The sequence below is a fragment of the Numenius arquata genome, chromosome 3, assembly GCF_964106895.1.
Source record: "Numenius arquata chromosome 3, bNumArq3.hap1.1, whole genome shotgun sequence".
Classification (NCBI taxonomy): domain Eukaryota; kingdom Metazoa; phylum Chordata; class Aves; order Charadriiformes; family Scolopacidae; genus Numenius; species Numenius arquata.
In genome coordinates, this window is record NC_133578.1 from 27,694,166 (window position 1) to 27,706,862 (window position 12,697).

Below are 12,697 nucleotides of genomic sequence, written 5' to 3' on the forward strand. Positions count from 1 at the left end.
GCAGTAAAGGCTAAGAAGGCAAGTCTCAAAAGTTTTTTTCAAAACTGCTGTGTGGATGCAAGTGAGTTTGTATGGCAAACTGGCACAGGTATGGAAAAATGTGGAGTCACAAGCAGGTGATAGGTTGGAAAAAAACATTTATGCTCCATCACGTTTCAAAGACAACCATACGCAAATGATCAAACTTGCTTCAGGAAAGCAAATTTGTAGCTAACACTCAGGAGCTTCACGATCCTTGCCCTCAAATCAAATTTATTTGGGAATATCATCATATGAAATACGGACAAATACAGCAGAATAAAAACACACAGTTGTAGATTGCCTTATTGAAAATTAAATAAAAAAATACTGGCTAGATCATAACCCATAACAATATTACATAATATATCTGTCAGATATCTCAAGATAAAAATTCAAAATAAAACTCTTGAGGGCTAATCTATAGCTACAGCTCCTCAGTGTGCTCAATGCAGGGGTACATGCCCATAATGCTGTGGGAGAGATGCATATACAAACACCATTTCTTATGGCCCCATGCAGTGTTTTGGCAGCGCAGCCTTACAGGTTTCAGAGATAAACTGCTGTTCAGGGATAGGCCCTCTCAAGAAGCCCCTTCTGCCATCCGAACACGAATTTCACCCAAGGTCAAAGCCTTAACTAACATGCGTTGGCTATATCCGTCTTCTCCACCAAAGAAAATTTCTCCTCATCCAAACAACACACTAAGCTCTGGGTCATGTCCAGGTAAAATCTTGCTAAGAATAAAGACAGAAAGAAAGAAAGAGAGAAAGAAAGAAAGACAGAAAGAGGGAAAGAAAGAAAGACAGAAAGAAAGAAATGAAAGAAGGAAAGAAAGAAAGAGAATCAGCTGGCATTAAAGAAAAACTAAGGAATCTTCTTCTTGTATTTCAGTAACATCTACCACAGTGATTAAAACTGAATACAAATGAGCAAATAGGATTTTTTGTACATAAATCACATTTCTATATTAATGAATGAGTTCTGCAGGCAATGAGTGACTCCTGGAAGATCAGGAGCTCTTTCTAGTTTCAGCAATGGGACATCCTGATGCCTGCTATAATAACAGCACAATGAGAGCCCAACAGGATGCTCCGAGTACTCTGCAGAATCTGTCATAATTTCTGCTTGTATTTCCAGGAGAAAATTCTTGCAGAGTATTTAAAATCACAACGGGCTAGAGACACAGAAAAAAAGTCAGGTTCAACTATGGTAAAAGTCTGAAATTGAAAATACAATAAAAACATTAAATTCTAATTGCTCCAGACATTCAGTCTCAGTGAATCATAAATTACAATGTTGAAGAACACTCTGTAACAAACAGATATCTAACTGGCCTAGTTGTTAAAGGTATCAGTCATCTTTTGTTCTTTTCAAATTTGGTGGGAACTGTGGATGCTCAACATCTCTGAAATAAGGTCCCAAGTTCTCAGATCTTACAACAAGAAGATTATCCACTGCCACAGCATATGGCAATTTACAATTAAAAACAAGTCTGATGTGACCATTAGGTTTCTTCTCTTGTCTTAATGACAATAAGAACCCATAAGATAGTTTACATTTTATTATCAAGGAAAAAAAAAGAGCCCAACATTCCCAAAAAAGATGCAAAGGTGCACGGAGTGGTCCAGGCTACTAATGATTTGCTCAAACACTAGCAGAGAATATATAAATTCTTAACTCTTAGCAAAAAATATTGATTGCGTTATAACATATATGATACAATTTCATTCGTTAACATTTCATTCGTTAACTGCACTGTACAGAAATTTGTCCATGCTAAATACAAGCCCTGGACCAGACACACAAAACAATTTAAATGCACTTTTTACATCCTATATGCACAAACATTTCTTAAGTTAAAACTATGCATACTACTTATGCATAGTGTGTATATGGCTTACATATTCAATGAGAGGAATTCCACCTTTTGGCATGCCCTTATCTCGGGGCTCGGAGCTCACACTGTTCCCAGCTCAATTTCGATTGCTCCGCTGTCAGAAAAGAGACAGTGAATAGATACGGACATGTAAGGATCCCTCAGTCTAGGGTGACTGGTTTACGATTCCTTCTTCAATCGGGACAAAGTGTGCCCTTGTTGAGGCTGAGCCTGATGCCTGTTGAGCTCCGGTTAGATCCCTGAAGCAGCAGATGAATAGAACATAGGTCTCAATTGTCCATTGGCCTCTGCATAGAGGGGCGTGCCACCAGACCCACGAGTCCTCTTCAGAGCAGACCATGGCTGACTGTAAAGACTTTTTGGTCAGTGAGGTAATAACCACAGGGTCCAAAAAGGAGAACTGGGAGTGCAATGACCCAAGCCACCCGAGTGCCTACAACGCGAAGGGGAGGGTGGAATTTTCCTGGCAGGTTCCAGCAGAGGGAAATGAGGTTGGCTGCAGCTGCATGGGACCGACACCTGGGCAAGCCAGGAGGGGTCACATGCAGCTCAAGGGAAGCAGAGATGAAAATGGAGTCTCCTTCACGGCACAGTTTGGGCTGGAGGGCTCATTCTGAGGCTTCTTGCAGAGGTAACTGCCTGCATGCTCCGTTTTCACTGCCTCTCAGAGAAAGATGGTCTGGTGTTTCCTTTTAATGAAACATACACTAGCAAAGATTTGCTGGATTCATGTTGTCAGCTTTGCATTTGAGAAAAAACATGATATAAGGCCTCAGTGTCACCTTCCAGTTCTGTCTGAGAGGCAACACACTATTTTGCAGAAGTGAAGCAATTTTCACGTATTCCTGCAGCTGTCTCTTTGGCCCTACAAAACATTAAGCACCAGCTTCATGGTAGGGCTGACACCATTGCTGATGTCTTCCAAAATACTATAGGGCTGAGAATGTTTTCACCTTTAATACTGGATGCTATTTAATTAATTTTAAGAGTATTTGGAATACTGATTTGTTAAACACCAGTTCCCTCCATACGGCAGCCACCACAGTGGGGAAGAATCATCATCCATGCAGGTTGGTCAGTGTAACTCTACAAATTTCCTGTACAGTCTATATATTTTTATTTTCAGATATTTTAAGGAAGCTAACAAGTAGGACTCTAATGTTGCATGCAGCATGGTTGAATGAACAAGTATCTACAACAACGTTTCATTTTGACTTTCCGTTTCCATTGGATGCCAGTAGCAGTGACACGTAACAGCAATCCCTGGCAGATGATAAATGTCGTGTTTTCACAGGTCTCATGGTTAACTGGAGATGTCTGGTGTCAGTGATGCAATAAAGCAAGGTCCAACTTTGGCTGAAAAAAGTATTTTGGCTAGTTTAAGAAAGCAGAATAGAAGAGGAAATAGCAACAACAAACAACTGAAATCTTGCGAGCTGTTAAGTGTCTTGAGTTACCAGCTCAGGGTTTTACACTTTTGATCATTTTGTCCAATCACTCTCCACAGAAACAGGATGATCCAAGAACAAGTTGACAGATATCAGCCTCTGACAGCATGGGTTAGGAACAGCTAGAGTTCTTTTCTCCTGCAACAGAGGTCAAATGAAAATTCATAGCAATAGATTTTTAATACTATTACTTCCAGTGTTTAATATACTTGAATTGAGGATGTTTTCTTGCATGACCATTTAGTCTGACATGAAGGATTCAGAGATGTAAAAGTATCATTTTTCCCTTCTTTATATTGAATGGGTTTTAAGAGGACATAGGAAGTGGGCTGAATCCCCATTTCAAAATTTAGCAATAAAACCACAACTGGAGTAGAACAAAGCGGATAATAATAGCCATAAGCAAGTTTTATGGTATAAAATTCTCTCCATTATAAGAAAGAAATGACAATATTACCTGTCCTGCCTGAAACGTCAGAAGCTTTTAAGAAATAGCAAATCTAGTTCTGTATGAGTGCTTCTTTCTGCTCCGTGGCTTTTACTATATCTTCTGACTTCTTGCAGAGTTTAGGCTCACCTGAAAGACAGACAAATGTTATTGGGAACCTGAATGAGGAAGTTACCCAAGTTAAGAGCAGCCCTAGACAGACAGGAACTTCTTTCCTCTGACTTTTTTATGGTTAAAATGAGATTTCAGTCACTGCTTTCTTTAATTGCATTCTCATCAGAGTAAGCATAGGATTGAATTAAATAATCACTACGGTTTATCCAAGAGGCAAAAAGATAGAATGAAAGCAATAGATCACAGCGTGAAAAAAAAATATTAAGACAATTACATGAGTAAGTGTTCATCAAGTGGGGTTGGTTTTGGTTTATTTTATCTTCCAACTTACTGAAAGTCAAAATTCCCCCTCTACAGAGAACCGCTGTTTAAATCCTCTTTAATGTAGGCTCTCAAATTGGGAGTAAGTTTCTCTCAGATAATGAAAGACACCAGTGTCAAGTTCTAAGAATTCAATTAATTCAATCAGATCGGAGAAATGACACCGAGTGACACAAGCAGATTTCCAACTAAGAAGTGATACAACATGAATTCCAAGCCAACAATCATAATATTAAGCTGTTGCTTAAACCCTTCAGTAATTTTGAATGAGTACAGCTGAGGAAATTATGAACTGAGATAGGGGAGAATGTAGCCAACTTACAGTGCTATTTACTATCTATACAGTAACTTCTCAGTTTTAACCAGTTGATTGAATGATCCCACCAGTGATTAATAATACCGAACTGAAAACGTGAAAAAGGAAAAGCACAGAAGTCTCAAAAGGAGAGAAAGTGGGCTGGGTGAAGCATAAAAGTTATAAAATAAAAATACAGTCAAGGGAAGATTTTTGAAACACAGAAAACAAAGGTAAAAGCACACAGATGATGTGTGATCTGAAAGGAAAATTGAAAGATGGCAAGTTGAAGTTGAGGAAGAGGCTCACGGTCTAGAAAAGAGAAAAAGGAGAGGGAACTCATAAGAACGAGGAAAGAAGAAAATGAATAGCTATGAATTCACCATGGCATTACTGTAAACAAGTGAGAATTGCTACTGATTTTACCCTTGTTTCATTGCCTTGCACGGTGGCAGAGTGGGTGCTGCCCACACTGTAATGTCGCCACCAGCAGATGGGCCATATTCACCCAAGCAGCACTCATTCCCATCCCCCTTATTTTATATAAATTTAGTGTGGGTGGAATATAGACAACTAGTTCTCCAAAGGTTTTTAAAGTCTCAAAATTGGACTAACAGTAATTAAAACAATAATTTCTCCAACTCTTTCAGCCTGCAGTTGTTTATGGAGGGATTTAGCAAAACTTTTATTACTATCCATAAAAACAAAAAAGGGGATGGGGAGCAGTATGAAAGTAAAATCTATTGATCTAAATATTTAAATTTTATACTTGACTTAGTGTGGCTAGCAGGGTTTTAGGAGTAGGATAGGAGTAGTTTGTGAAGGCCTTCTAAAACAAAAACTTTGTATGCTTAATTTTCATAAAATTTAAACATTGACTTCTAAACCATACATAACTTTCTTCCTGTCAATGCATCAGTTTTCATACATGGTAAACTCTGCCCCCTGAATGGTTGCTGACGGCTGTTATCTTCTAATCACTATCATTTTAGAAACACATCATTTGTTCTTTTAACATGACCTTCCCTCCATCCTCATCCCAAGCAGGAACACAGATGCCTTCTCTAAATACCAGGATCCTGATTTACTGTTGCTGTTGAGCCACACAGAGTGTGTACAAGGAACGCTAACAAACCAGGCACCACAGCGATCTGTGCCCGCTTTCCATGGATGCAAAGCGTTCTGCACTCGGCTGAGCACCACAGGGCCACCGCGGCACCGAACGGTCACTAGCATTTGCACGGCACAGATGATTCCTTGATGCCACTTGCATTACCATAAATCAAACTGACATGTTGTTGACGTGGCTCTGTCCACTGCTATTTAACCTGGTTATCCTCCAGAGGCTTTTAGTCACTGACTGCTGATGACGTTGACTGCTTTGTATAACTCGACGTGACTGGGTAGTTCTCTACTGTCATATAGAGTGAAGTTACTGATAATCTGTTTTATCACAGATTTATTATCTCTTTTACATTTTGATATTAAGGATTAATGTTGCGATCATCATGAGTGAAAAGTTAAGAGTGTGCCAATTAACGTTTATAAATCATTGAAACATGGAGTTGTTTAATTAAACATAAGCAGTTTTTAAAATTAATGTTCTAATTAATAAATCACTCAGGAGAGAAGGAAAATCACCACTTAAAAAAATCACCTTATAATAGTTCCACTTAATCTTGTAACATGCAATTAAATGAAAGTGAGATGATGGAAAGGACAAAGGTATTGTGGAGAAAAACGACATTCAGTCACAACATGAGTTCTTGTAATAGCGACCCTCAGGTTGGCCCTTCGCACTGACCAGGACCCAGGGCAGAGCTAGTCCTGTTAATAAAATGCAATAGTCTACAAGAACTACACCTAGAAAGAGATGTGATACAAGGAGAGAAAAACAGTCCTTTCTTGGTTTTGGCAGGGGGGGTGGTGGTGGTGGTGGGTTTGGTTTGTTTTTTTTTTTTTTTTTTTTTTTAATGGGGAACCCCCTCACCATAGTACATCCAAACATTCAGCGACAGTTCCCAAGAATGCAAATAGATCATCTTCCTGTGTTCCACATCTCTGTTATAATTCAATCACTTACTCACAGAAAACTGAACTGAGTTTTCTGGTTTTTATGAAGGACAGAACAATGACAGCTAACACACGAAATGTAAATCTGAACAATTATGTTGCTTTTCTTTTACTGTCTCATTCTCTCAGCCCCAGCACTCGCAGGTGCTCATTTCTCCGCCCCAGGATTCAGGAAGCGCTCTGGACATCACTTTAGCCTCCTACCCCCCATCCTCAGTACAGAAAATACAGAGGCGGAAAAATCTAGCATGAGGAGTGATAATAATGTCCTGATAGAGGTATAGTGCTTCTTATAGTACTCAACTCTGATTTGGGAAGCAGGAAAAAATGTAAGGTCATGTGCATGCTACCTTCTGCTTGCTTGAAGTGACATTACATTTTAAATATCTGACCTTGTTTAAAAGAGTCCTGTCTGGATCCGCTGGCCACCAACAGAGGTGCAAAAGTGAAAAGTGGGGATTCTACCCATGCTATATCTCCCTTCTGTGCCAAGTGCTACCGCATCGTACACATCACACTCACTCTTGACCATCTCAAACATCACTTATACAAAGAAAAAAGGAGGGGGAGTGAGAAAACAGACTGCTGTGCTATTTGTAGTTATGAGGCTTCTACACACGCAGCAGCAATGAAAACTCTTGCAAAATGACTCATATTAAGTATCCACATTTAGACAACAACAATGACGGTTTAATGGATTCCCTCCATTTAGAATATTAAATCATTTCACCACTGTGAAAGAGAAACACGAAACACTTCAGCCTGAGTTTTCCCTTTGGTACTGAATATTGCAGTCTATTCCAATACTAAATGCCTGCACTGCTTTTCTTTTCGGTTATCTTTACCATGGTGGCACAATCTCTGCAGAGGTACTTAAAGCTGCTGCTGAAACCCAGTATTAATTAATTTTGCCTCAAAGAGCCAGGACCTGAGTTTCACCATGTGTTTGCAGAAAGTCTGCTGCCCTGGCCCCTGTGCATTACAGTGATGTAGATACCTGCAGTATACTTTTTTAATTGGCAGGCACAGAAAAAACCTACCATATATGTCATTGATTTATATCATCTATGACATAGTTGAGAAATTAATATTAGGTCTTCTCTGCAGTTTACTAGAAGCATAAAATTCTGTGAAAGGGTCAGCGCTGACTTAAAAGATTATAGTATGCAAATAATACATAGATAGATTTCTCACTACATAGTAACATGGCTGTTTTGTCCTTAGGAAAGAAAGTTTTAAGAATACGATGACACAGTCTCTCTGAAAATCATTTCAAAAGACCATAAAGTATTCAAAACATTTTTCTATGACATTTAAATATTAGGAAAATAGGGAAAATGCAAGATTGAAATGCTATTAAATTTAAATTCTAAATCAAACTAATGACATAAAATCAGAATGTAAATAATATCATGAGAGACCAATAAACCTCTACAATGGAAGAGGGCTCAACGGAGATCGGCAAGGGGGAGCGCCCATCAAGCTCAGGAGATAATGCAAGGGGTGATTGACCAGAGTTGTTGCAAAGCAAGCTGACAACCTCAACCCAAAGGGAAGCAAAGGGCGGCCTTTGGTTTAGATAAGCACTTGTGTCAGGTGAACAGATCCACTGGATGTATCACAGCTGAGGGGATCAACCAGTTGTGTAGATGTTTCTCCCTGAGTTCATTAGAAGAGTGGGACTGTCCCCCTGAGTTAGCCGGGCCAGCATGGAGGGAGTGAATACACGGCTCAGCCCAATACAAAGTATAAAGACTAAACAACTAGCAAAATAATTTAGAAGACAGCAATGAGCTTGCGCTGGCTTTAACCCATGTATATCTTATGGGTGACTGGGGACACCCAGTGTCATGACAGTGAGCACATTCTAAACACTGGTAATGGGACTCACATCGGCATTGTCATTGAGCTGTGTATTGCAATTGCTCTATTTTGCTAAGTGTAATTTACATTTGTAGTGTTTTTTCAGTGTATTTTGTATCAGTCTTTTAAATCAGAAATTCCGTGTAACGTCAACTGTCTTCAAATAGGTAAATTTGATATTAAACATTACATCCTTCACACGTAGAATATCTAAAAGAACATGGTCAGAGAGTATTGGACTCTGACATTAATATGCTACAGAAACCAGGCAAATCATTCATCAAGCTTTCCATTTACCTCGGTATTACCTTACCTTGTGACAACTGCCCATACCTTATGACAACTAAAAATGTCTTGAAATATCAGATGCCTTTAAAAATAACACGTATCCAATATCCTTATTCCATGCATACTAGCACTCCACTAAAATTTGTCATAGATTTGTCATCAGAAATCCATCTTCATCTTGTGTTTTTCTGACTTGAGGGACTATGAATTACTTGTGAGAGGATCCATGAAAGGTTCATGAGACTAAAAGAAATGCAAAGTTACTTTCTGTAGGCTTAAGTTGGCTGACCAGGGATGCACCTTTCCACTGGAAAAAATGTAAGGATTCACAGGTCTAAATAGGTGAAAAGTCACTATTCTAGAATGCAAGATACAAAGAATTGGGAATGCATAAATTCTCTGAATTTCCCATGACAACAGCATTTCGACATTATCATTTCCTGTGACAATACAATTTCCCATGACAACACCAAGAACTCATGACTACCTTTGTTCACAAACTGTATCAGATGAACAGTTTTCAAATTAATTTGAAGACCTGTTCAGAACAGAATTTTACAATGGCTGAGCATGTGTTCAATGATCAATGGCATGAGCAGTAGCCTCTACTTTTTACACACTCTTGCCAGCAGGAAAAGGCACAGCTTGTAGTAAAAAAGGGTTTGGAAAAAAATCCTTTCAGTTCCATTTCATTTCCAAAGATCCTTAGAGAGCAGTTTAAGATTTTCAGGCACAGATTCTTAGTTTCCGTAGCGAAACCTACACTTGTATACCGAAGCCTTCCATGGCAATCGGCAGCAACTGAGATGTATGCTACAAAGCCTACAATGGCTCAGATGAAAATTGGGGAATCCCAGTAAAGAAGTACTGGTGCATCACTCAGCCTCTGGAGCTGCCTTAAAAATAATTTGCTTCCTCTCTTACTGTGTGATTAATCACTTGACGTGGTTATGTCTCCTGGTATATCTCCCGTTTTCGATGATCCATTATTACTCTGTGGTTTAAGTACTACTGCCTCTTTAGTGGTGCAAGAGCTGAGCAATGCCCTCATATGAGCTCTGGCTTTTAGTTCAGGACCTTACCAATACCTTTTATTTCCACAAAATAATTAAATCAACCTCTTATTTCTATTTCATTATTTCCTGCAGTCATTTTGAATATCACCATCTCTAGTGAAGGAACATCCTCGGATTAGTGGAATTCATGTTATTAAATCTTTTTTGCCATCTTTAAAAAAAAAAAATAGCCTCCAGATCATGTTTGCCTTTGGAAACACACTACTACAAACTCAACCTCTTCTTACCCTTTTCATACATTTTGCAGTTTGAAGTTTTAAAATACAAGGCGCTCTGTAGAAAATTCCCTGCTTTAGAACATTAATGGGATTAGCTTCTTTTCTAAGATAAGAAATCTCTATTCTCATAGGAAAGGTGGAATGTAAAGATTGACAAGGCAACAGAGTGCACTAACTGCATGCTGAGTTGTTTCTGACCTCTCAAATGGTATTTTTGTTGGTCAGCATTCTAAAGACCCCCAAGGACAGTTACACCATATCTGCCTTCTGCATTGTTTGAAAGATAAAAGACGCAGCTTTTCCCACTGTGTTTCTCATCCAGGAGATGGGAAACATCTCTAAGGCATTTAAATTTCAAGTTGGGCTTTAATACAAAAATTGGTGTAAAAAATACATGTCAAAAGACAAAAATGTCAATTAATAGACAACTTAAAACGCTGTGAAATGAATTTTAGTATAAATATTTTGATTTAGGACCCTAAATTAGCCATCTGTTATTTCTGATGGAAAAAACCTGTCAACAATAAAAGCATGGAGCACTGGAAAGCGGAACTCTAGAATAAGTGGGAGTTCTCCATAAAAAGCATTTTCGAGAAATATGTCAACTCATATACTTATGTATAAGTCTTATAAGCACTTCGATGTTGCTGCTCAAACAATGCCATACTTCTGGTACAATATTGCAAGGCTCAGTGTCATAAAAGTATTAATGAGTTTAGCATTTTAATTAGAAATGAGGAAAATATTATTCTTAGTACCCTTATAACTCAAAGCTTATTCTAACAATAAGCAAATTCAGAAAATAAAATGTAAACACACAGTGTCTTTGACAACATCTATTCCTCTTGCTTGGGCATCTTGCCCTTGAAACTGTCTTACAATCACTGGATATTAAATCATAGTCAGCTTGTGATAAAATACATTCTAAAAAAATATTCTCAAATTATAGGGATTTTCTGTCTGTTCCGCTTGTCCTGCAAACTACAGTCAGGAGACTGATATTTCTGATTAAGAGAATGACACAGTCCCATGCCTACTACAGTTAGCAAATTCCATCTATTTAAAGTGAATTCTAAAATTCACGTAACATTTAGTAAAAAGGATGTGGTTTACAAAATAATAACCATATTAGGTGCCTGAACTAAGGGGGGTGCATTTTAATAGCATAAGAATAATTAACTATTCAAAGAGAAAATGTTAGATAGTTCTGTTTTGAAAGGTTACCTTATTCTCCAATAACAAATTGCTATTTAATTGCAAACATGCATCGTTAAATTACTTCAAAATTTTTCTCCCTGTTCGACTAAAGGACTCAATATTTTATGTAAAAAAATTTCTACTAGGTACCAAATAGCTGATATCAAGAAGATTACATTTTTTTACATCAAACAGCTTTTATTTGATGGTTTTAGGACACTACTGTTTCTACGCATGCCTGAAGAAACTGTCTTATGCTGATGGTTTGTACAACACCTTATTTTGATATTTTTCATTACTGTTGATGTTTGACAGGAAGATACCAAACACTGCTGCAGCTTCACCCTGGACAGCTTCATTAGATTGACTGGTGCTCTGTGATGAAGCATTACCATTCAGTGGGTCTGTATTCTGTGTTTCTTGCTGGGCATCGGTGAGATCTTTCTGGTTCGGATCAGAGTTAGTGCATTTTTCTGAGTTGGATTCATCACTCAGAGGAGTGTCGAAAGAGACTACTTGTAGGACGATGGATCTGGGAGGACAGGTTGTACCATCGCTTCCCTGACTACTCTCATTTTGTATCCTTGTTGTCTCTTCCTGCAACTGTGCATCTGTGGAATTTCTGCTTTGGTCTTTTTCCTGTTCACCAACATTTTTCACAAGTTCTTCTACAAAGAGGGAACAAAATATGTGAATTAGATAAGAAGGATATGTCACAATTGTTTGATTTCAGAGTAGTGACTGATAGAGCTGCACATGGGAACATTATGAACATCAACTTTCTGCATGAGGACATGTGCATGTGTGTTTAACATGGGTTAGATTCTGCTCCTGATTACACTATTGCAACTGAACCATTGTGGCCCACTTTCTGGTTTGATCTCTAATTTGTACCTCTTTTTTTTTTTTTTTTTTTTTTTTTTTTTTTGCCATCATACAGAGCAAGGAGCATCATCAGACACACTGTGAGCAGGCACGTTCCCCAGCAGTGGTGTTTACCACCACAGGACTAGGAGGAGCTCATCAGTTCTGCAACAGAGAAACGGCATGGAGGGGAGTATTTTACTGGGGATGGAGGAGGCATCAGAACTGAAGGGAAGCCCTGAAGGAAGTTGGCCTATCAGCCTGGAAAAGTTCAAAATGTCAGCTAATACAGAGCTTCAGCTTGAACAAGTTATAGAGGGTTACGTGCATGCAATCCAGTACTGCTGCCATTATGGCTACTGGCACGTACAGGATGAGAAGGAAGAAATACAGGGGAAATTGAGCTTCAGGGGACAGCAGCTACAGGAGAAAATAATGTTTGTGGAATGCTCAGTTCCTTGCTCTATTGCAGAGACTTGGATAACAGTACAAATGAAATGGCCCAGAGTAAAAGGAGACAGAACAGACAGAAGATGAAGAAAACAGGGAATGGAAAACTTGTGATGGAGGGTGA

At 38.6% G+C, this 12,697-nt stretch overlaps 1 protein-coding gene across 1 annotated transcript in view; it reads right to left on the bottom strand.

Moving 5' to 3' along the window:
* Positions 1 to 233: 233 nt before the first annotated feature.
* Positions 234 to 12,697, bottom strand: part of PDE1A (phosphodiesterase 1A) — a 163,100-nt gene continuing 150,636 nt past the window's right edge. Inside the window, exons 14-16 of the mRNA XM_074145953.1 lie at positions 11,652 to 11,927; positions 3,824 to 3,943; positions 234 to 3,504 (exon numbers count right to left, since the gene is read on the bottom strand). Of these exons, the coding sequence (XP_074002054.1) occupies positions 3,867 to 3,943; positions 11,652 to 11,927 (353 nt within the window). The 3' untranslated portion in view covers positions 234 to 3,504; positions 3,824 to 3,866. The remainder of the gene's footprint in view (positions 3,505 to 3,823; positions 3,944 to 11,651; positions 11,928 to 12,697) is intronic.